We start from the raw sequence: 22,989 nt of genomic DNA, 5'->3' as shown, positions 1-22,989 counted from the left end.
ACAGCAGAATTCCAAACAGACTGCTTGTGAGGGTAGATGGGAGGAATCCATAATGTATTATTTACTTTTCTTAAAAAAAGTGGCTCCATGCCCAGCACGGAGCCCAACAGGCGGACTTGAACTGACCACCATGAGATAAAGACCAGAGCTGAGATCAAGAGTTTAACCGACGCTTAACGGAGTCACCCAGGCACTCCAATAGGGTATCATTTAGAGAAAAGGAGTTAAGATAGGAAATCGAGGTCTTACCTGACCACCATTCCCCCATCCCCCCCAGTTTTGCTGCGATATAACTGACATAAAACATTGTATTAGTTTCAGGTATACAACATGATTCCCTATTTGCATATATCAAACAATGATTACCACAATAAGTTAACATCGTCACCTCACATAAGCAATTTTTCCCTTGTAATGAGAACTTTTAAGATCTCTTCTCTCAGCAACTTTCAAATACACCATACAGCATATACTGACCGCTCTTTCTAAAGACACCAGCCAAGTCACTGTATGCCATCAACCTCATTTCCTGTATAGCATTCATCATAGCCAAAAGTTGTCGTATTTTCTCCTTCTTTATTATTGTCTTTCCCCTCTGGAACGCAAGTCCCCTGACAGCAAGGCTTACTCTATTCTCCGCTGTTTCCACAGCACCTTGAACAACTCCTTATAAAACAGTAAGCATTCAATAAATTTGGCGAGCGAATGAATCCTTTCAATGGTTTCAGTGATAACAAAGGGGGTATTTCGAGCCATCCCCACCTCTGAAAAGGAGGTGGAGGGTGGACACCCCAAGCACTCCCGCTGGAGACGGGAGCGCTGGGTCAGAAATTCAAAAGTGCCGCCTCGGGAGGACAGTTAAAAAAAGGAGGAATTGGAGCATACCAAAGAGAGGCGGGAGGGGGCGCTGGGCTGAGGGAAAAGTGTACCGCTGGGGACCGGAGGCCTTGGGAAGCCTACTAGCGGTCCCACACTTTCCGAAGAGTTCAAAGAAGGCAGGGTAAGTAGCCAGATTCAGCAGGTCCAGCGGGGAACTGCGCGGCCCGCGACTGGCGGACAACTCCGGACGCGCCACTTTTGGCGGGAGGGGGCAGTGGGCTGGGTAACGTACAGAACGGCCCGTACCACTCACTCAGGGGCGGGGGCCGCGCAAAGAGTAGACAAGTGGCACCTGGGGAAGAGGTTAGAGTCAGAGTACCCAAGCGGGGAAAGCAAGCTCGACCTGAACCCGCTCCGGAGGGAAAAGAACCTGTGAAGGTTCGTGACATTTCAGGTCGCATGGGCTGGGTTGTACTACTCTGCTACCGGATTAGGGGGTCCAGGCCGGGACGTGCGCAGGGCCGCAGCCAGGTTTATCTCACCAGAGCCATTGGGTCCAATGAGGCGGTGAACCTCTGAAAACAGTCCGATAATCTGCCGACCCTTGTACGACTTAAAGTTCTCGATCTCAATCGTTTCAGAAACCCGGACGGCGACGGGCGGCGGCTACAAAGCCGCGCCTACGCCATGCGGAACTGAGGAGTAGCCCGCCGGGAAACACCCAGTGCAGGCCGGGCGTACGACAAACCTCGCGAGAATAAGTCCGGGCCTAACTGGGATTTCCGGCTTCCGGCGAGAGCGGAACAGCGGGCTCGTGAAGTTTGTTGAGCCGTTGCCAGTGCGCGAGCTTCCAAACAGGAGTTTGGGTCCGCCCCCTTTCTTGTTGCGTGGCACGCAAACCGCTGACCCTGCGTACCGAGCCATAGAGGTGGTGACGGAGGACGCAGCAACTTTGGGGATCCGAGGAAGCAGGCGGGATGGGAGCCCACGTTTGCTGAGACAAGTCACAGCAGGGTTATGCCCTCCAGGGCAAGAGGAAGGTGGGAGCTTGGCTGCGGCTTTACCCTGGCAGGCTGGAAGGCTCAAACAAGAACAGGGTCGGGGACTGGAAGGACCCCCGGGGAGCGAGGGTTGTACGGGGAGGAGGGGCGGCGGGAGGATTTGGCGTTAGGGGAGCTCAGACCAAGCTGAGGGTGAAGTAGGGTTGGAAGTGCAGTGGAACAGGGGTAGGGATGGGTTGGGGTGGGAAGGGGGCTGGGGTGAAAAGGGATGGAGTGTGAAGGGAGATGAGGGTACTCTGAAGCGGCAGGGTCACGAGCTGGGGAAAGCTATGGCCAGAGGCACTGCCTCTATCCCCTGCCTCCTTCCTTTTTCTCCAAGCAGAGTTCAGAGATTGTTGCTGTAGCCTAAGAATAGTCTTGGACTCGAGCCACTTGTTGGCTACTTGAACCTAGACCCAACCTGGGAGCCTCAAAATTGACACTCGTTGCTAAGAAAGGTATTTTGTGTAACCTCTGGGAGTCAGGGTCCCTAAGCCACTGCTCTCCATCTCTATTCTCTTTCCTTTCTCCCCATTTTATCTGTCTCTCCTCATTTTTCATCCCCACCCCATTTCCTCGTCTCCATCCCCCTCTGGCCCCTCCCTTGCTTTCCTCCTTCCCCTTCTTTTGCTCTCGGTCCTCCATTGCTGTGTACTACCCTGTTGACCTCCTTCCCCTTTCCTTTTCTGCCTGCTCTACCCCCCCCGTCCGTTTCCCCTCTCTGTTCCCCATATTGTCTATCCTTCTCCTTCATACTTTCATCCCCCTACACCTTATACCACCTACTCATTACAAGGTCATGGCCTTAAGAATCCAAGAAGCTTAAAATATCTGCCAAATCTCCCCCTTCAGTGACCTTACATTGTGGGCACAAATGGAATGAGTTGGCTGGGGTTGGTGCTTAGACTTAGACATGGAAAGGATCTGGGGTTGCCATAGCCATTCCTGAAACCACTTTTAAAATGACATCTGGAGGCTGGGGAGAGTCTAAAAGTCTTATGACAAGTCCAGGAAAGAGAAAGCTTGGTTGGTGAAATCTAGTAGAGGAACCATAAATGAATTCAACTGGGAGAAACAGTCACAATCAGGCTAGGGGGACAAAATGACCAAAGGACAGCAATCTCATATAATTGACAGGAACTAGTGTTCCATTTAAAAAGATAAGACGGAACTTGGAAAAAAAATCAAATTGGATCCCTGCCTCTCACACTGTATATAAAGTGCAATTCCAAATGGATTAAAAACTTAAATGAGAAAGGCAAAATTCTAGACATTTTAGAACATAGAGCAGAATATGACCTCAGAGGATTTCTTAAATAATGAAAACTCCTAAGCTTAAAGGAAAAGATTGCTGAATTTGACTACATATAAATTCATCCAAAGTACAACAAAGAAAGTGAAAAAATGGATGGGTGCACATAGTATTGATAATGTTTTATTTTCTGGCTTCTGCAGAGGGTTCACAGGTGTTCATTTGGTTGTTGTGCTTCGTAACTTACATGAGTGTTAACCATATTCTTTTTTATGTATCAATTGTTACCATAAAATTACCATAAAATAATAATAAAGTGAGGGGCACCTGGCTGGCTCAGTCGGTAGAGCATGTGACTCTTGATCTCAGGGTCATGAGTTCAGGCCACACGTTGGGCATAGATCTTGCTTTAAAAATAAGTAAATATTATTTAAAAAATAATAAAATGGGGCACCTGGGTAGCGCAGTCGTTAAAGCGTCTGCCTGCGGCTCAGGGCGTGATCCCGGCGTTCCAGGATCGAGTCCCACATCAGGCTCCTCCGCTGGGAGCCTGCTTCTTCCTCTCTCACTCGCCTGCTGTGTTCCCTCTCTCGCTGGCTGTCTCTCTGTCACATAAATAAATAAAATCTTTAAAAAAAATAATAATAAAATGAAAAGACAAGTCACAGATTGGAGATGTTTGCCACATTGATTTTTTTTTAAGATTTTATTTATTTATTTATTTATTTATTTATTTATTTGACAGAAAGAGAGAGTGAGCACGATCATTTGCCCAAGAGCACAGGCAGGGGGAGGGGCAGAGGGAGAGGGAGAGGCTGAGCAGAGAGCCCAGCCTGGGGCTCAATCCCAGGACCCTGGGATCATGACCTGAGCCGAAGGCAGGTGCTTAACTGACCGAGCCACCCAGGCCCCCTGTTTGCCACATTTAAACTAAGAAATGATTAGTGTGTTTAATACATAAAGAACTCCTAAAATTAATAAGAAAAGGACAAGCAACTTGATTTTTTTTTAAATGGACAAAAGGTGTGAAAGAGCAATTCACAGAAGAGTAATCAAAAATGGCCAAAACACACATGAAAAGATGTGCAGCCTCACTAGCAATAATGATAATTCCAATAAAAATTGGTAATTATAATTTTATACTCCCAAATTGGCAAAAATTAAGAAGCCTGCTGTACCAAGTATTGTGGAGGACATGGATTGACTGGAGTTTTTATACACCATAGTGAAGATGTAAATTGGTACAGTTTCCTTGGAAAACAACTTAGCATTATCTTGTAAAGTTAAGTACACTTATGCCCCATGATCAGCACTTGCACTCCTAGATATATGCTGGAGAAACTTCCCCACCTGTATATATATTTCTTTTAATCGGCAGGTTCATCCTCCGTCTTTTGCAGTTTAAAAAAATAATAAACTGGGTTGTTTGTGCTGTGTAGTCCTAGTCTCATCCCCACAACCCCACTAGAAATGTTTCTGTTAAGGTCATCAGCATCCCTCACATTACTAAACCTGTCAGTTCTCAATCCTTATCTTAACATATCGTCAGTTGCTCACTCTCTCCCAAAAGCTTCTCAGACACCACTCTCCTGGTTTCCCTCCCACCTCACCAGACACTTCACCTTCGTCTCCAGTGCTGACTCCTCCTTCTCTCCCCATCTCCCCTAGGCCATTCTTATCCATCTACCTTACTCCCTTACAGATCTGTTACAGCCTCATAGCTTTAAATTCATTTGTATCAGTCAGGATAAGCTAAATTATGCTGAGGTTACAAACAACCCCAAAATCTCAGTAGCTTAGAAAAACAAGGATTTCTCACTCATGCTGCTTGTCTGATGTGGGTTGGCTACATCTCTGCTCTATGCCATCATTCCAGAACCAACACTGAAGGAGACATTGCCAGTCTTACCTGGGACATTGCCAGTCTCATAGCAGAGAGTGAAGAGAAGAAAGTGGGGGGCAATCGCATAATGGCTCTTAGTTCTGTTTGGGAAGAGCACATGTCAGTTCTCCCATAGCAGAGGGCAAAACCAACCACGTGGATAACGTTGAGGGCAATGAAATATGCATGTATACGCCTTCTGTAGGGGAGGAGTAGCAGATCTTTTTGACAGATAATAAAATTCACCATACCATCTGCTATCAGTAGATATCTAATAGACCTCTTCAACTTAACATTTCCAAACTGACCTCTTGATCCCCCCCATCCCATACTGTTGTCCCTACACAGACTATTCAGTTGATAGCAACTCCATCCCTCTGATTGCCCCAGCTCAAATCTTCGAAATCATTCTTAATACTGCTTTCATACTGCACATCTGATCTATCAGGAAGTCCTGTTGGCTCTGCCTTCAAAATGTATCCAGAATCTGACCACTTCTCACAATCTCTGCTGCTACTAACCTGACATGATTCACCATCATCTCTTGCCTGGACGACTGCAGTAGGCTCCTGTCTGGTCTCCCTGCTTCTAGCCTTGCCTCTGGTCCCCTCAATCTATTCACACAGCAGCCAGAAGTGATCCTTTACAAATCAAAGGCAGAACACATCATTCCCACTGCTCAAAACCCTCCAATGGCTGCCCATTTCTCTCAGAGTAAAAGCCACAGCCTTTAAAGTCCTACGTGCTCTGCCCCCCCCCCCACATTATCTCTCTAATATCACTTCCTACTTACCTCTCCTTCACTCACTTGCCTTCCTGTTGTCCCCCTGAATGTGTGCCTTTCGTGTCCACCTTAAGGCTTTTGTACTTCTTCCTTCTGCCTGGAGTGTTCACTTCCTAGATATTTGCATGGGGGACTCCTTCACCTTCAAGTATTTGCTCTAATATTACCCTTTCAATTAGGCCTTCCCTGGCTTCCACATTTAAAACTGCAACATTCCCCGTTTCCTTGGAAGTTCCAATTCCCTTTATCCTGCTCTATATTTTTTCCCATAGCACTTATCATCTTCTTACAAACTCTTTAATGTACTGTTTATTGTCTCTCTGCCCCCACAAAAAGTAACCTTCACAAAGACTCAGATTCTTGTCAGTTTTGTTCTTTGATGTCTCCCAGGTGCTTAAAGGAGTGTCTGACAGTAGGCACTCCACAAATATTTGTTAAATGACTGAACATGTGAAAAAAAGTAAGATGAAGAAAAATGCATACTACATGATACATTATAAAGTTCCAAAACAAGAGAATATTTCAAAATATTGTCCAGGGAGTCCTATACATACACAGTATATTTTGTTTGTTTTTTCATTTTATTTATTTTTTAATTTAAATTCAATTAATTAACATATAATGTATTACCGGTTTCAGAGGTAGAGGTCAGTGATTCAACAGTCTTATAGAATACCCAGTGCTCATTACATCCCCCAGTTACCCCATCCCCCTTCCTCCCTCCCTCCCCTCCAGCAACCCTTGGTTCATACATAGTATATTAATGCCTATGAGTAAGCAAATGTTAACATTTGCACAGTGGTTGTCTCTTAGGGTAAGGATGAGGGAGAAGAGACATAAGACACTTTAATAATATTGACCAAGTTCTGTTTCTTAAGTTGGGGAGTTGGTTCATGGGTCTCTTTTATCATGCTTTTTTTTTTTTAAAGATTTTATTTATTTATTTGACAGAGAGAGACAGCCAGCGAGAGAGGGAACACAGCAGGGGGAGTGGGAGAGGAAGAAGCAGGCTCATAGCGGAGGAGCCCGATGTGGGACTCGATCCCGGTACGCCGGGATCACGCCGTGAGCCAAAGGCAGACGCTTTAACGACTGCGCTACCCAGGCACCCCTCTTTTATCATGCTTCTTAACTTGCATATGGGTTATATATATTCTGCTGTATACATCAAGTATTTCAGTCACAAAATGGTTTTTTTTTTTTAAAGGATCAGGGGGTTAGGGGGTTAGGGTAACTGGGTGATGGACATTAAGGAGGTCACCTGATGTAATGAGCACTGGATGTCATATATAACTGACGAATCACTGACCTCTACCTGTGGAACCAATAATAATATATGTTAATTGAATTTAAATTTAAAAAAGGATAAATAAATAAAGGATTGCAACTAGCTATAGGAGGAGTTGAGGAATGGTATTCTGAACAAAGAGACACCATGTACAAAGGCCCTGAGATGGGAACAGTTGTTGTGTTGGAGGACTTGATAGGAGGCCAGTGTGCCTGGAGGACTGTAAGTGAGGGAGACTGTGATGTGGGATGAATTGGAAAGGTGTGCAGGAGCCGGATCTTGAAACCCATGGTAAGGAGTTTGGATCTCATTCTAAGTGCAGTGGGAAGCCAGTGGAGGATTTTAAGCAGGTGAGAGACGTGATCAGATTTATGGTTGCAAAAGTGTTTTTGGCTGTGGTTTTGGCTGGCTCACATTGCCAAAAGTGGGCTTCCCAAAATATGACAGAACACAGGCAAATATAAGCCCTCTAGCCTTTCGCGTGACTAGAGAATAAGTAACAAATAAAGGGAAAATAGTGCTGCCATTTACTGAAATGGGGAAAACCAAATAGAGCATAACATGAAGGGGGGAGAGTTGTAAATGAGCTTGAGACTTGGAAAGATGAGCAAGGGTCAGATCATGAAGACTTTTATAAATCTGGCAAAGGGGGTTAGACTTTATCTTGTAAACACTGGGGAGCCGTTTGCTTTAAAGCTTTTATTTATTTTTTAAAGTTTTATTTATTTGAGAGAGAGTGAGCATGACTGGGGCTGGGGGGCAGAGGGAGAGGGAGAAGCAGACTCCTGGCTGATTAGGGAGCCTGGTGCTGGCGGGATCCCAGGACTCTGAGATCATGACCTGAGCCAAAGGCAGATGCTTAACCAACTGAGCCACCCAGGCACCCCTAAAGCTGCTTTTAAAGGTTTTTCTTTTTTTAAGATTTTTTATTTTTAAATGAACTCTACACCCAACGTGGAGCTTGAACTTATAACCCTGAGATCAAGAGTCGCATGCTCCACTGACTGAGCCAGCCAGGTGCCCTGTTGCTTTTAAAGTTTTGAAGCTGAGGTGTGCTATGGTCAGATTTGCTTTCCGAAAGATCACTCCAGTAGCTAGTGCAGAGAAAAGAGTAGAGAGAGTAACACTGGAGCAAGGGAGGCCACTGAGGCTCCTGAGAATACTGTCTGGCACCTGATTGTGAGGCCTGAATTAGGGTGGTGACAGCAAAGATGTAGGACACAGATATGAAGTATATCAGGAGGTATAATCAGTAGGAATCAATAACTGGTGTTATTGGTGCTATAGGAAGAAAGGAATAGGGGTAGGAGTGCAGTCAAGGATGGTGGTCAGCACTGATTGGCCATTCCACCCCTTGCTCCAGATGTATAAGGTAGACCTGTCACCAGATCCCAAGGAGGAGGCAGCCATCGAGGCTAGAAGAAATCGAGAAAAAGAGCGACAGAGCCGATTCTTCAATGTGCGGACCCGAGTCATGGGGGTGAGTAGGCAATGAGGACTTCCTTGGGACCAGGGGTCACCTCACTCCTGCACCCAGAGAGGAATGTAGCAGTGTCTGTTACAGCCCTCATTGATTTAAGCAGGCCCTCCAGCTGGAAAGGAAGGAGATAGAAGGTATCCACTCCCAGGTGAGGGAAGGAAGGGGGCTGGGGATGCAGGGGAAGAGGAGCCAGTGACAGCTGACTCTCCTCCAGTCATCTCTGGGCTGAGTGGCCTGGTTCTCAAGAGACAGGTAACATGGAGCCAAAAGAAGTCTAAAGAATATTTGGTATTGTGTATGCCTAAATGCTGTCTGGAAGGCTACATAAGAAACTGTTAACCGGGCTGAGCGACAGAGATGGGAGGGACTTACTCTTCACTAAACTGTATTCCCTTTTACACTATCTTGAAATGTTTTAAAGGAATTACAATCAAAATAAACAGAAAATATTGATAGTTTAAGAAAAAAATAGATTGCTGGGTAGGTGGATGGGGGGGGAATGCAGCATGGTATTCTGGAAAAGACCTCATACCTAAGCTCAAGGGCCAGGTCTGCTGTTTACTAGATGTGTGGCTTTGAATGAGTCACCTATCTTCTCTAAGCTCCAGGCTCCTTCTCAGTAAAATGAAGCTAAATAAAGGAAGTGTGAAAGTGAATATTAACATATGGTGGTGGCGCAGTGCCTGACATAAGTAAGTAGTTGGCTGAGAGATGTGTGGTGTGATTGAGATCCGGTTGGCAAGCATTTCCTCAGGGTCTTCTCTGGGCCGAAAACTGGGTTGGGCGGTAGGGTACAAAGCTGACTAAGGCCCAGTCTCTGCCCTTAATGGGCTCACAGTCTGGTGGAGGAAATCAACAGAGGCAAACTTCAATATAATGTGGACAGTGGGTCCTAGATTCTATGGGAATGGCACCTGCAAAAGGAATCAGAAAGGTGAGGACTGAGCTGGTCTTGAAGGATGAACAGGAGTTTGGGTAAAGAGAGGAAGAAAGAGAGTTCCCTCCCAGTGGAGGGAGCACCTGGAGCAAAGGCTGTTTGTTCCCAACAACCTCAGATGCACAGGGAACTCTGAGCACAGAGCTCTGAGGGTGGGGCAGAGGAGGAAGGTACTGAGATAAGGCTGGAGAAGGAGGCAGAGGCTAGACCATGTTCAGAAGGTAGAACATTATCCAGTAGGTACTGAGGATCTATAGGAGGATTCCAAAGTGGGTAAATTCTGAGCAGTTTGTGTTACGAGCATTCAAGGCCCGCTGTTGGTCCCCTACCCTGATTTAGCTCATTTCTTTGGGATCAGGTGGATGTCAAAGCACTCAACAGCCAGGTGGAAGAGCGAAAGCTTCGAGAGGCAACAGAGCAGAGCAAGGAGGCAGCTTATGGTAAGAGCTCAAGGCTAAGGGCAAGCCAAGAAGGATAGTGTAAGGGCCTGAGTGGGCTGAGATAGGGCGCTTCTGCCTTGGAGTGGGGCGTGACGCCTGGGGTGTGGTGGGACAAACCAGATGGGCCTTGGGAGCAGAGGCCATGATGAGTGGGCTCTGTCTCTCCTGTGGGGCCTTCTCCATGTTCCTGCCCACCACCCTCAGGTACCTACCAGGAGCAGTATGATCTGGTAGCCCAGATGCTAGAGAAGGAACAGGCAGAACGGACACGTCGGCTGGCCAAGAAAGTCCAGGAATTTCGGGAGCAAAAGCAGCAGCTCAAGAACAGGCGAGAATTTGACCTTTGGGATCCTGGCCGTCTCTGGATGGAGTTTCCAGCCCATCTCGGCCACAGTGATCCCCCCTGTGGCCCAGCCAGCTTGCAGTGCTTTGCTGGGGAGGATCTGGAGAGGGCCACATGCCTGAAAATGCAGCAGGAGCAGTTCAGATACAGTCTGGAGAGGCAGCTGCAGGAGCAACAGCAAGTCAAGGCCGAAGAGAAATGTGCAGGTAAATAGCTGCGCCTCCAGGCTGAGACCCGAGGCCTGGTGGGGAGTTGTTCTGAGCCAGGTACAACTCCCAGGGAGTGGGGAGGTCCAGTTACCCACAGAGCTGACGCTGAAAGGTTAGACTGAGCAGACCCCAAACTCCCCGACCTCCTTCGGTCACTGACCGTGTAGCCATTGGTACCAATCAGCCTGGAACTCCCATCATGTGGAGGCAGCATAGTGAAGACAGACCTATCGGCTCTGCCACTTACCACCTGGTTTGGGCAAATGAATTTTCTTCTCAGTGCTTCACCTTCCTCATCTTTAAAATGGGGACAATAATTCATGCCATGTAGAGCTTGTGTGGGAATGAAATGAGATACTGTATATAAAGCACAAACTTCAGTGCTCAGTAACCAGTAGCGACTATTTCTATGACACTATCTGCAACCACATCCTCCTCTTCTATTAGAGTAAGCCCTTCGAGGGCGAGGATCGCCTCTTAGCTATTTGCACTGCTCACCTTTCAAGTCATCCTGTTATAGCATCCTGTTCAGTTTACCATTTGTCAGAGATATCACTGATTCTGGAAGTGTTTGTGGAATGTCTGTCTTTTCTCCAAAAATGTCAGCTCACTAAAGACAAACTGCATCTCTCATTTCCACCACTGTATCCCAGTTGCCTTGTACAGTGCCTGCCATGGTGTCAGGAACTCAATAAATCATTGTTCAATGAACAATTGGAGACCAGAGTAAACAAGACCAGCACCCTGCCTTCCATGATCCCACGGAACCATACCCCTTCTAGAAAATCAGTTTAGGGAAAGAGGAAAACATATCTGCACAAGTCATTCATCAGCAAATATTTATGCTTTAACTGGTAGGTGCTGTGACAGGTACTGTGACAGAAGTGTTTATAGGACGTGGAGGGAACATCAATATGGGAGTGGTCAATTCTCACAAGGAAAGGGAGGCAGGATGGTAGGGGTGGCACAAGTCAGCTGTTAGGAATCAATGTTTGGAAAGTTGGGTACAATTTTTCCAAGTCAGGGAGAGGGTCAAAACAAGGTCATTCTAGGCAGAGGGGGCAGCAAGAGGTAGAGAAGTGGGGCTGTGAATAGTCCAAGGGTTTAGGATGCATGAACAGTTTAGTGTTAGTGCAGCCTAGGGTTGAGAGCTTGGAGGAAGAGAAAATGTGCAAGAATTTTCTACACCAAACTAAGGAATTGTGACTTTATTGCGTAGGCAATGGTTAACCATTTAAGGGTTTAAAGCAGAGTGACAAGACAATTTCAATATTCTGCATATATTAAGCTACCTCTTTTGTGCCTGGCACAGTGAACAAAAATAGAAAAATCCTTGCTGTATGGAGTTCACACTCTAACGGGGACAGACAATAAACAAGATAAAATAGTAAAATATACAGTGGACCCTTGAACAACACGGGTTTGAACTGCACAGGTCCACTTATATGTGGATTTTTAAAAATAAATACAATACTACAAACGTATTTTCTCTCCCCTATGGTTTTCTTTTTCTTTCTTTTTTTTTAAAATTTTATTTATTTATTCCAGGGAGAGAGAGAGAGAGGAAGGGAGCAGTGGGGAGGAGCAGAGGGAGAGGGACAGGCAGGTTCCACGCTCAGCCCCAAGCCTGATGCGGGGCTCGATCTCAGGACCCTGAGATCATAACCTGAGCCAAAACCAACAGTCAGATGCTCAACCAACTGAGCTACCCAGGCCCCCCTCCCCTATGATTTTCTTAATAACGTTTTCTTTCCCCTAGCTTTATTGTAGGGATACAATATATAATACATGTAACATACAAAGTATGTCTTCATCGACTTTACATTATTGGTAAGAGCAACAGCAGCAGTAGGCTATTAGTAGTTAAGTTTTCGGGGAGTCAAGTTACATGTGGATTTTTGACTGTGGGGGGGGGCGGGGATGGCGTTGGTTGCCTAAGCCTCGCATTGTTCAAGGGTCGACTGTATAAGGTGGTTAAGACAGTTGCTAGGGAGAAAAATAAAGCACAAAACGGGCGACGTGGGGACTTTGAGAAAGGGGTGCACAGTTGCCATTTTAAATAAGGAAAACCTCACTGAGGTAACCTTTGAATACAGATCTGAAGACAAGGGAGTGAGCAATGCAAACAATCGAGGGAAAAGCTCTCGGAGAGGAAGTAGCTAGTACAAAGGCCTGGAGGCGGGAGAGAGGGTGTCTGGCAGGTTTGAGAAATGGCCACGGGGCCAGCGTAGCTGAAGTAGACCAAGTGAGGGGAAGAGAGATGGGAAATGAGGTCAGAGAGGTGAAGGGGTCAGATCCCGCAGGCCTTCCAGGCCATGGTGCAGACTTTGGCTTTTACTGAATGAGGTAGGAGCCATGGGAGGGGGAGGGTGTTGTGCACTGGTGCCACAGGATTTGTGTTTTAGACATAAAACTTTTGTGAACATTGTGGAGATTGGATTAGAGGGCAAGACTAGAGCAAGGAAATAAGATAGCAGACTATTGCCGCAGCGAGGGGGTGGCCAACAGGTAGCCCTGTATCTATATGATCATAAGGTGGCATATAGGCAGTCTGGGCTGCAGGGAGAGACCTGGAGGCCTGAGGCAGGGGAAGGGTTTGCTAAGGAACAGAAGAATGCTAAGCCTGGATGGAGCCTGGGAAAGGGTGAGCGCTCTGTGAGGACAAAGGTCAGAGCTGTCTTATTAACTATTACAACTCCGGTGACTTACACACTGCCTGGTCCATGGTAGATGCTCAGTAAATGTGTCTTGAGTGAATGAATGAGTAGAGGAAAAGGAGCTCATAATAAAGGGATCAGGGAGGTAGGATAAAAGATGTATAAAATAGTAATAATAGCTAACCTTTCTTGGGCACTTACTGTGTATCAGACACTGTGCTAAGCCTGCTACCACATCATGACTCATGCCATCCTCCCAGCCACTCCATGAGGCAAGTACTGGTATTATCCCCATTTTCAGAGGAGGAAACTGAAGAACAGAGTTGTTAAATGACTTGCCCAGTCGCACTAGTGGGTGACGGAGGCGGGAAGTGAACTCTGGCAGGCTGGCTCCAGAGCCCACACACGGCCACTCCACCAGACTTGCCTTCTCTCAGTCACCATGAGAAAGCAGGGTCAGAGATCAAGGGAGGCGTTTCAGACAGGGATCCATCCATCATGGCAAATGCTCTGGCGAAGTTTAGGTAGGAACAGAAACCTGTCTGTTGGATTTTGAAATTAGGAGTATCTGGTGATTTTTGTCAGAGCAGGTGCAAAGGCGCCACGGGGCCAGCTGCCCTTCGGCAGCAGGCAGATGTATGAGAAGGCAGAGCTAGGCAACAGGGACAGCAGGATATCAAGGGAGCATCCACGTAGTGTAATGGAAAGAGTGTGGGCTGATTCCTCAAGGGACCTGGCTTCAAATTCCAACCAGCTACTTGCTGACTGTGTAACCTTGGGCATTTTGACTTCACCTCTGGACCTCTTGGTGTCCCCACCTGAAAAATGGTACTGCTCCTTTCCTCTCTGGGTTGCTGTGAAGAATGAAATGAAACCACGCACACCTATCCATCCTCCCTACCCCCTGCCACCCTCCAGCCTCTGAAGTCCATGTCCCTGTATCTCCTCAAAGCCAAGCCTTAAGCCTATGTTTAAGGGACCCCCATTATCCCTGCTGCTCCCTCCACCCGCGCCCAGGCTGTGCTCTCTCAGGTATCCCCTGCCCCGTGTTTTCAACATTTCCCTTTCCACTGGTCCCTTCTGTGCCTGCTGTAAACATGCTTATGTCTAACCCCTCTTAAAAAACTAAAGCCTCCCTGCACCCTGTGATTCCTCTAGGTGCTGTGAGCTAGCTGTTTTCCTTTACAGTTGTATTTGTTGAAAAATCTGCTTCCGCTTGCCGTCTTCTTCCTCAACCCCCTGGGAGTTCCCCTTTTCTCCCCACCCAACTTCAGTGACCCGACTTAGTAAAATCACCAATGCCTTTGTGTTACCAAGTACAAGAGGCTCTATCTAGTCTTTCCTCCTCGACTGGACCTTTCTTGCTGCACTTGACTCTGATCACATCCTTCTTGAGCCTCCCTCTTCCTTGGCTTCTGTACTAGTACATTCTGCTCTTAGCTCTCTGACCATTCCGTCCGTGTCTGCTCTTTGTGGGCTCCTTTTCCTTTACACCTTTCTTTCTTGAGACTTGGTCCCTGGCACACTGCTTTCCCTCCCCTGCATACTTTCTTCAAGTGCCCTCCACCCTTTTCTGGTTTCAGCTGCCATGTCACCACCTCTGTGCTGAGGACTCTGTACCCGCAGAATCAGATATCTAGATGCCTGCTGACCACCTTCAACTCAGCCTTCCTAAACAATTCATCCATGTTCCCTAGCCTGCTCTTCATTCTGTATCTTCTACTTCCAGTGGTGGCCACACCGTGCACCCAGTCATCTAAGCCAGGACTCTGGGAAGCATCCAAATCTCCCCCGCTCTTTACTCTCATCACGTACTGCTGATGTAACCTTCTATATACTGGGCCTGCTTTGAGCCCTCTGAGATGGCTTCCTTACCTCCATTGTCCCCCACCAGCCTGACTGTATTCTATACTGGTCCCTAGGAGGAGCTTTCTAAAATACAAATCTAATTGTGTCTCCTCCTTGCTTAAAATCCTTCCATGTTCCCACCACCTTCAGGGCAAATTTCTGGCCCTTAGTCTGGCCCCTACAAAGCTCCCTAGCCACTTGCATTTTATGCTCCAGCAAGAGCAGACTATTTGTAGTTTCAGATACAGACCATACTGTTTCTAGGTCTCCTTCATTCATTTGACAAATATTTATTGAGCACCTACTATGTGCCAGGCTCTGATCTAGGTTCTGGGCATGGGAGTGAATAAAACAGACAAAATCCCTGCCCTCACCAAGGCTACTTCCTAGTGAGGAGAGAGACAGGCAATAGACAACGTCAGTGAAATATAGAGTATATTGGATGGTGACAAGTGGTAGGGAGAAAAATAAATCGGAAGGGGGATAAATGTTGGGGACAGGAAAGTTGCAATTTTAGGTAGGAGAGACAGGGAAGGCCTCACTGGGGTGGCAATATTTGAGCAAGACCTGGGGGAAGCAAAAGAGCCGGAGCCAAGAATAATGTCTATTACAAATCCCTGAGGCAGTATCTGGCATGATCTAGAAACAGCAAAGAAACAGGTGTGGCTAGAATAAAACAGGGCTTTGGCATGCCCTTTGCTTGCTTGCTTTCTATATGCAATGCACATTTCAAGGATCACCTCCTCTTGGAAGCCTTTCTCTCACCCACCACCCAAAGCTATCATAATGCCCTGTATACACCTCTGTCATTGCCACACAGTGGTATGATCTATGTTTGGTCCATCTCCCTGCATCTTTCACTTAGGCACTTGAGAAATCCTTGTTGCTGCTACTTTGGCTATCCCTAAGCCCCAAAGAGTAATTCCTTCCACATCCCTATAATTAGGACATTACCCTCCCAAACATACACATACACACATCCACCAAGCTTGTTGAACAAATGGCTGAATGAGTGAACCAGGAATGGGGCAGGCCAGTATAGTGCCCTGGCCATATTTCTCTGTGTAGATATGCTCAATGACCAGCTGCGCCTAGCTGTCGACATGCGGGCTGCCCAGTTGGCCAAGCTAGAGGAGTCCTGTCGCGTGGCCATGATGTCTGCCATGGCCAACGCCAACAAAGCCCAGGTATGGCCTGGGCCATTCAGTGCACCAGGCTCTCCCCAACCCCTTGAACAAAGTCCTGGGGAACTTAGCCATGTCTTTGCCCACACAACCTTTCTTGAATCAACACCAGCCCTCTCATCTACCTGAGAACATCCCCTTTCACCTAAGGACCCTCTTAGGGCAAAAGATGCTCTTCCCCACATCCTGACTCAGGGTGACCTGAGAGCAGAACACCACCCTCCCTTCCCCAGCCTCTCAGTCTACGGGTTTCCAGAGGGCTGGGAAGTTCCTTGTCCATTCCACCCCTCCCCCTATGTTAGGTCATTCAAAGGCCAGGCAAGAGCTATTCCTTCTCTCAGAGATGGAGGAGAGTAGGGCCATGTCTTCCCCTCCCCTGTGACTGAGAGTTCCCTGAAGTTGTTTACCCAAATGTTCATATCTGGGGGCCCCACCAGGCAGCTGAACTGGCTGAGCAGCAGCGCCGTGAGCGGCAGCGCGAACAGGAGGCCAACCTCATGGAGATCCAGAACCAGATCACGAGTGACCTACTGACCGAGAACCCCCAGGTTGCCCAGCACCCTGTGGCTCCCCACCGGGTCCTGCCCTATTGTTGGAAGGGCATGACTCCAGAGCAGAGAGCTGCCATCAGGAAAGTCCAGGAGGTGCAACGCCATGAAAAGGAGGCACAGCGCCAGACCGACAAAGCACTGGATGCCGAATGGGAAAGCCAGGCCTTGCACTTGGCCCAGGCAGCAATGGAGCTGGAGGAACAGGAGAGGGAACTTTGTGCTGAATTTCGAAGGGGGCTGGGCTCCTTCAATCAGCAACTGGCTAAGGAGCAAAAAGCCCAGTGAGTTCTAGGGGGTGGCAATGTGGATGAATGCCAAGAGAAGGATGGGAAGGGTCAGGGAGAGAGGGAAAGCTCATCAGCTGACGCCTCTGTACTTCTTTCACAGGCAGAATTATCTGAATTCTATAATCTACACCAATCAACCTGCGGCCCAGTACCACCTACAGTTCAACACCAGCAGCCGCTGAGCTCAGCATGCTCATCTCTCTCTCCTCCCTCCTCAAGCTCATTAAAAGCTGGGAGTCAGAGAGGAGAATGCTGCAGGTCTCCTCCCCCAACCCCTTCCCCCACTATCCCTACCTTTGACCCTAGGTAATAAAGTTATTCACTAAAATCAAGGCCGTGTGCTATCATGGGACACAAAAGGTATGAGGTATTGCCTTTCCCACCCCGCCCCTGGGCTTGGAGCATCTGACCTTGTCAGTCTTCACCCATTCACCTTTCTTCCCCGTGCCAGTTTCCCCAGCACACAGTGTTACGCACGTGTGAGAAATAGAGACTTTATTAGGCACAGAGTGTGACTGCTGGGCAGAGTTCCAAGATGGCTCTGGGACATCCTCCCAGGCTGCAGTAAAGTACTCCAAGGGAAGCAAGGACAGAAGAGCATGTGTCTTCTCTGCCCTCTCCCTTCATGGCTGCATGCGGATGGCCCCATCTAGCCGGATGACCTCTCCATTGATGAATGGGTTCTCAATGATGGCTTGTACTAGATGAGCATACTCAGCGGGATCACCCATTCGGCTGGGGAAGGGCACCTGGCTGGCTAAGAAGTTGCGCACTTTTTCTGGGAGGCTGGTCAGCAGCGGGGTGCCAAATAGGCCTAGACAAGACAGGCAGAGTCAGAAGCCCACCCTTCGTTTCATATTTACCTGGTTCCCCCCTCACCTTAGCCCTACCTATGGTACTTCCCAATGCTCAGAAATGGAAGGCTATTGCTGCTTAGCTGGTAGACAGTTTCCCCTCTCAACTGCCCATGAATCCTACCCAATCCCAGGTGTGGTAGGGAGGGAGTATCTCTACCTGGAGCGATGGTCATCACTCGGATGCCCACGGGAGCCAGATCCCGAGCAATGGGCAGGGTCATGCCCACTATACCCCCCTTGGAAGCAGAGTATGCAGCTTGTCCAACCTGGAGAAGGAGTAGAGGTCATTCATACGTGAAGGGCCCTAACAAGTCACCAAGATGGCACAAGCCTTGCCCTTTCCCACACACCTGGCCCTCAAAGGCAGCCACGCTGGCAGTGTTGATGATGACCCCACGTTGGCCTCCCTGGTCTGGTTCATTCTGGCCCATCTCACCAGCCACCAGGCGGATCACATTGAAGGTGCCTAGGAGATTCACCTGAAAGACCAGTAGAGACATGGTGTAGGACCTTTTGTCCCCTAAAAGCTTTGGAGGCACCCACAGCCAAATACCTTTTACTCACACCCCTAGGGAACCTCCAAGGCCTTACATTGAGAACTCGCTGGAAGTCCTCCAAGGCATGGACCTGATTCTTCTTTAAGTTGTATGTCTTGATGGCCACTGCAATGCCTGCACAGTTGACTGCCACATCCACACGGCCAAACTTTTCTTTGGCTAGAGTCAGGGCTGCTTGCACGTCCTTCTCTGAGGTCACCTTCAAAGGGAGAGGTGGAGAAGGTATTCATCTCCCAGCACGCACACTCACCACTAAACCTGGGTAAAGGGAGCGCAGGCCAAGTCTTTGAGTAACAACAGAACTGTGTAAGCAAGGATGACGCCGAAAGAAAACATGAGAGTGGGGCAAAAGTGAAAATGTTAGGTGCTGTAGTGTTCAAAACTGTTTTCAAACCTATACCCTCTTTTGATAAATTCACATACCCCTGGAGATTTCTGTGGACCAGAGCATTTCGAGAATTACTGATATGATAAACTAGCTCTTTTGTACCTCTACCTGCTAAGATGATTTCATCAAGCTTTTTTTGTAGTTTGTTTCATGAAAAGTTTTTCAACTTTGTAAATATAAAATTACAGGGCACAATATGCATTTTCAAACTATGCATACCCCCTCCTGGAGACTCTGATATATCCAATTCCCATCCCCACTGCTGTGGATCCAGGCTTTGTACATTCCTTATTGCAGGTGCTCCCACAGTGTTGGATGGATGGCTCAGGCCAAAAGGGACAAGGAGATGGGTCCACTGTCCACACAGATAGCACCCTTAGGGAAGGGGACCCCATGGGCTCCCAGGCCGGTTTCTGTGACCTCATGCCCACACTTACATCAGCTGGGGCAAAGGCGCAGCTTTTTCCTAACTTCTTGGCTTGGATCTCCCCATCAGAGTTGGGAAGGTCCAGAAGCACAGCAGTGGCCCCTTGCCCCACCAGTCGCTCTGCCGTGGCCAGACCTAGACCAGAGGCTCCTCCGGTTATTAGAGCAACCAGGCCCTGTAAAGAAAGGAACGGTGAACGGTACACTGTGCAGACCACCCCCACCCTTTCATCAGCGACCGAGGCTCCTTTGTTCTCCAGGCTTCTGCGACGGCGGTGTGACCCACGTGTGTTTCCTCTCCTTCAGGACAGGACTTGGTGTCTCACCCCCAGAGAGCCCACCCAGTCACCCCACACACATATGCTTCGGAGTTGACCTTCACCTTCCGAGCCCAACCGCCGCACTACCAGGCCTAGAAAAGTGTGACCCTTTCTCCCAACACCCATCTCTTCCCCCCTAGATCCACGGCCGCGTGGTCCCCGCTGGCGCAGCGGAGCGACCAGGTGGAGCAAAGACCCCGCTACCTTCACGCCCCGGCAAGCCGCAGCCATCTTGCTCCGAACTCTCCGCGGGCAGGACGGTCGGGCAGGCGCTGATTGGCCGAGGCGGAAGCGGGTGGTGGGGAGGGCGAGGGGGCGGGCCGCTGAGCAAGTCTTTGGGGCGTGGCGTCAGCCTCTCGCGTCCCCCGCCGAGAGGGCGAGGCCGCCCGCAAGGTGCCTCCAGAGTTATTTCAACTGGACAAAGAACCCGATTGGCGCAGTACAGTATCAACCACCTTCTCCGACCTACTCTCCAGCTGGTCTCTGGGCAGGCGGCCAGCTCGGCGGGGAGTAGGCGGACAGAAGATTGAGAGTTTTCCTTACTCCTCAGAAAAAGCCTTCATTGAAGCATAAACATAGGAGAGACTCCTCTCAGGAGGAGAGGCTGTGTGCGGATCACGGGGAATACCAAGAGGAATACTAAAAGGTTCATGCCTTCCAGAAGGACACAGTTCAGTTGAGGGAAAAGGTAATTACAGTACAGACACAAAGGAAGGGACAGAGAACAAGATTCTGAGACATAGACATGGATATCCAAAGATGGAAATCCTGAGAGCCACCAAGGAGAAATATGTTAAGGAGGAGACTGAGAGGAACAGAGATGCCAGACAGGATCACAGCGATATGGATGTGGAGAGCCACTAAGAGACAGAGAAGCTAGGAGACAGACATTCTGAGACAGACATTCTTGAGAAGCACAAGCTCAGAGAGCCATAAATAGAGAAGCAAAAACATCTTTCATCAGCTCAGTCTTTTCTACTGTCCTCTATCTGTGTCAAACCTATTTTAAATCCTGAAGTCCAAATCACACATTGCTGAGTGGACCTCAACCAGACACTGTCATTTTAGACCCAGGTCTTCGGTCATCCTAGAACATCTTTCAGGCAGCATCCCGATTAGAATCTCGAGCCCACCTAATCTACCTAATCTGACTTCCTTTTATACTCTTCCCCAAGCCAAGGTCTTCAAGCCATAAATCTTAGTCTACATTTTCAGCACCAACCTCTATCTGAAGTATCTCCCCACATGCTTTCCCACCCAGAAAGACTTCCCTCCGGGCCTCCTAGTTGTTGATAACCACCACACTCACGGTCACTATAACATATTCCTCAAAGGATTTAGTACAAGATTCACAATCTTTCCAACTACATGAAGTCCTCCCAGCAATTTATAGCACCCTTCCCTGGGTCCAGTATGCTCCAGCCACATGGCCTCTTTGTGTTCATCTTTGCATTAGCTGTTCCCTCTGCTTTGAATTCTCTCTCCCCGATGTTCGCATGGCAGCCTTTTTTTCTTCTTTTTTTGATCATTTAGAACTAAGCTTAAACGTTACCTCCTCTCCCTGACCACTCAAGCTGTGCACACCTCGTTATTATCCCATGGTGTTGGAGGAGTGTATCGAGGAGGTGACTACTGGTTGACCTAAGAGCTGGAGCTGGCAATGGGTATCTCTTCACCCCTTCCCCTGCCTTTGGAATGTATGTTCTGCCCAATGTTCCCACGGCCGGAGCCATTCCAGGGACATAGCCTTGAGAGAGTAAGATGTTGTTGAGACCATCTGGACTGAACATATGACTGAACCCAGCTAAAGCCTCTATATAAGTTTTTAAGATTCCAGTTAGTGGGTGCAGAGATCTACTCATCTTTCAGCTGTCCAAGACAAGCCTTGTATGTAAATTCCCTTGCTTGTTAAATCTGCCACCTACCAATCTGGAGCAATCTGCCTCTATCTTTGGTCTCTCCATGCTCTCCATGTACAGAGGCCAATTTGTGAACCAACACACTGCATATTTGAATTCTCTGCATAGCACTTAGAGGCCCGTAATCTTTTTTCTAATCTTGGGGCCAGGTGTGTTTTGGAATTCAGATTGTTTTCCAATTTTACAAAGGAAGACCTACTCCATATTACATAACTCTATATATGGCATATACTCTATACTACATAACTACTGAGAAAGGTAGAGAGCATCACTTATAATTAAGCATTAATATTTACAGAGTTAAAAGCATGAACATTAACACTAAGTGTGAAACAAGACTATAGGTAGCCTCACATTACTTCAGGTCAGGTTTTGTCGCCTAATGGGTTTGGGCTCCAAAGTGTGAAAAAACAACCTTACGCTTTTCAGAACTTTTGGGGTCATGGAATTGTGCCTAAAGGCTTTTGAGCCTTGTCTAACCCAGTCTTATTTGTGTGTGCATGTGTGTGTGCTGTGTAGTTCTCTTCCTGCTAGAAGGTAAGCCCCACGGTGGCAGGGTGTTCCCCTACTGGTTCACCTCTTGGCTACCCAATCCCCAGAGCACTGCCTGGCATGTACTAGACAGTCAATACCAATGAATGAATGAATCAATCAATCAATCTTGGGAGAATTTGGGGACTAGTTTCATGATTCCTTCATCTGTTTAACTCCAGGGACCTTCACCTCCTCTTGATTTTAACCACTTCTGTGTAGGAGACATTATTAACCTTGCCATGCCCTGGAATGTCTCCCCCACTTCCCTGGCATCTACACACCACCATCTCTCACTCTGAACATGTTGTCCCAGTCATTTTGGCATTCCTCCCTTTCACCACTTCTTTTATCTCCTTGAACCCTGTTATTCCATGGATCTTTCCATTTTCTTTCAACCTAGCCACCTCTTCCTACTTTTCTTCTGGCCAGTGTAGACCCTCTCTCATTCCCCTTATCTCTTTAGCCACTCTTGCTGGTACCCTCCACCCATTTGTCCCTTGACATCCTACTAATTCAACTTCTTGACTTTTCAGCACAGACTCTGAAGCTAGAAGGCCCGGGTTTGAATCTCAATTCCATCATTTACTAGCTGAATGACCTTGGGCAAGTTACTTAACTGTTGTACCTCAATCTCCTCTTCCATAAAATGGGTATAATCAAAGCACTTATCTTGTAGAGTTGTTAGGAATAAATGAGTGAATGACTATGTAAGAAAAAAGGGTAATCAGAACAGTACCCGGCCTTTAGAGAGAGCTATGTAAATGTTAGCTATTGTTACTCTTCAGAGCAGTGTCTCTTAGCCTTTTTTAGGCTGTGGAAACCTCTGGCGGTCTGGCAAAGTCTAAGGAATCCCTTCCCAGAATAATGCATGCATTAGATAGGATATAAAAACAAGATTACAAAAGAAATATAATTACCAAAATAAAAAGAAACACATCTGTAATCTAGTAATATATGTGCTTCTTTATTTATACCTTAAATCCCAAG

At 47.7% G+C, this 22,989-nt stretch overlaps 2 protein-coding genes across 5 annotated transcripts in view; one reads left to right on the top strand and one right to left on the bottom strand.

Annotated features, from left to right (window-relative positions):
• Nucleotides 1–17,333, top strand: part of RIBC1 (RIB43A domain with coiled-coils 1) — a 17,892-nt gene extending 559 nt beyond the window's left edge. Inside the window, exons 1-8 of one of the 4 annotated variants that reach the window (XM_040631348.1) lie at nucleotides 1,720–1,859; nucleotides 2,203–2,317; nucleotides 8,429–8,545; nucleotides 9,841–9,922; nucleotides 10,127–10,471; nucleotides 16,048–16,166; nucleotides 16,601–16,995; nucleotides 17,102–17,333. In XM_040631348.1, coding sequence (XP_040487282.1) covers nucleotides 8,429–8,545; nucleotides 9,841–9,922; nucleotides 10,127–10,471; nucleotides 16,048–16,166; nucleotides 16,601–16,995; nucleotides 17,102–17,183 — 1,140 coding nt within the window. In that variant the 5' untranslated portion in view covers nucleotides 1,720–1,859; nucleotides 2,203–2,317 and the 3' untranslated portion in view covers nucleotides 17,184–17,333. Of the gene's footprint in view, nucleotides 1–1,719; nucleotides 1,860–2,202; nucleotides 2,318–8,428; nucleotides 8,546–9,840; nucleotides 9,923–10,126; nucleotides 10,472–16,047; nucleotides 16,167–16,600; nucleotides 16,996–17,101 lie in introns of those variants that run through there. The other 3 variants (XM_040631344.1, XM_040631347.1, XM_040631350.1) reach the window with 3 other exon arrangements.
• Nucleotides 17,334–17,481: 148 nt separating this feature from the next.
• HSD17B10 (hydroxysteroid 17-beta dehydrogenase 10) lies at nucleotides 17,482–19,877 on the bottom strand. The gene is made up of 6 exons (XM_040631335.1): nucleotides 19,754–19,877; nucleotides 19,241–19,405; nucleotides 18,450–18,614; nucleotides 18,209–18,337; nucleotides 18,016–18,124; nucleotides 17,482–17,815 (listed from the first exon to the last, which is right to left on the bottom strand). The coding sequence occupies exons 1-6, from the start codon at nucleotides 19,778–19,780 to the stop codon at nucleotides 17,625–17,627; spliced, it is 786 nt and encodes a 261-aa protein (XP_040487269.1). The 5' UTR covers nucleotides 19,781–19,877; the 3' UTR covers nucleotides 17,482–17,624.
• Between the last annotated feature and the right edge of the window lie 3,112 nt (nucleotides 19,878–22,989).

This window comes from Ursus maritimus (assembly GCF_017311325.1).
Source record: "Ursus maritimus isolate PB19 chromosome X unlocalized genomic scaffold, ASM1731132v1 scaffold_X1, whole genome shotgun sequence".
In the NCBI taxonomy this organism is placed as follows: domain Eukaryota; kingdom Metazoa; phylum Chordata; class Mammalia; order Carnivora; family Ursidae; genus Ursus; species Ursus maritimus.
This window is presented reverse-complemented; position numbering and strand designations above follow the sequence as displayed.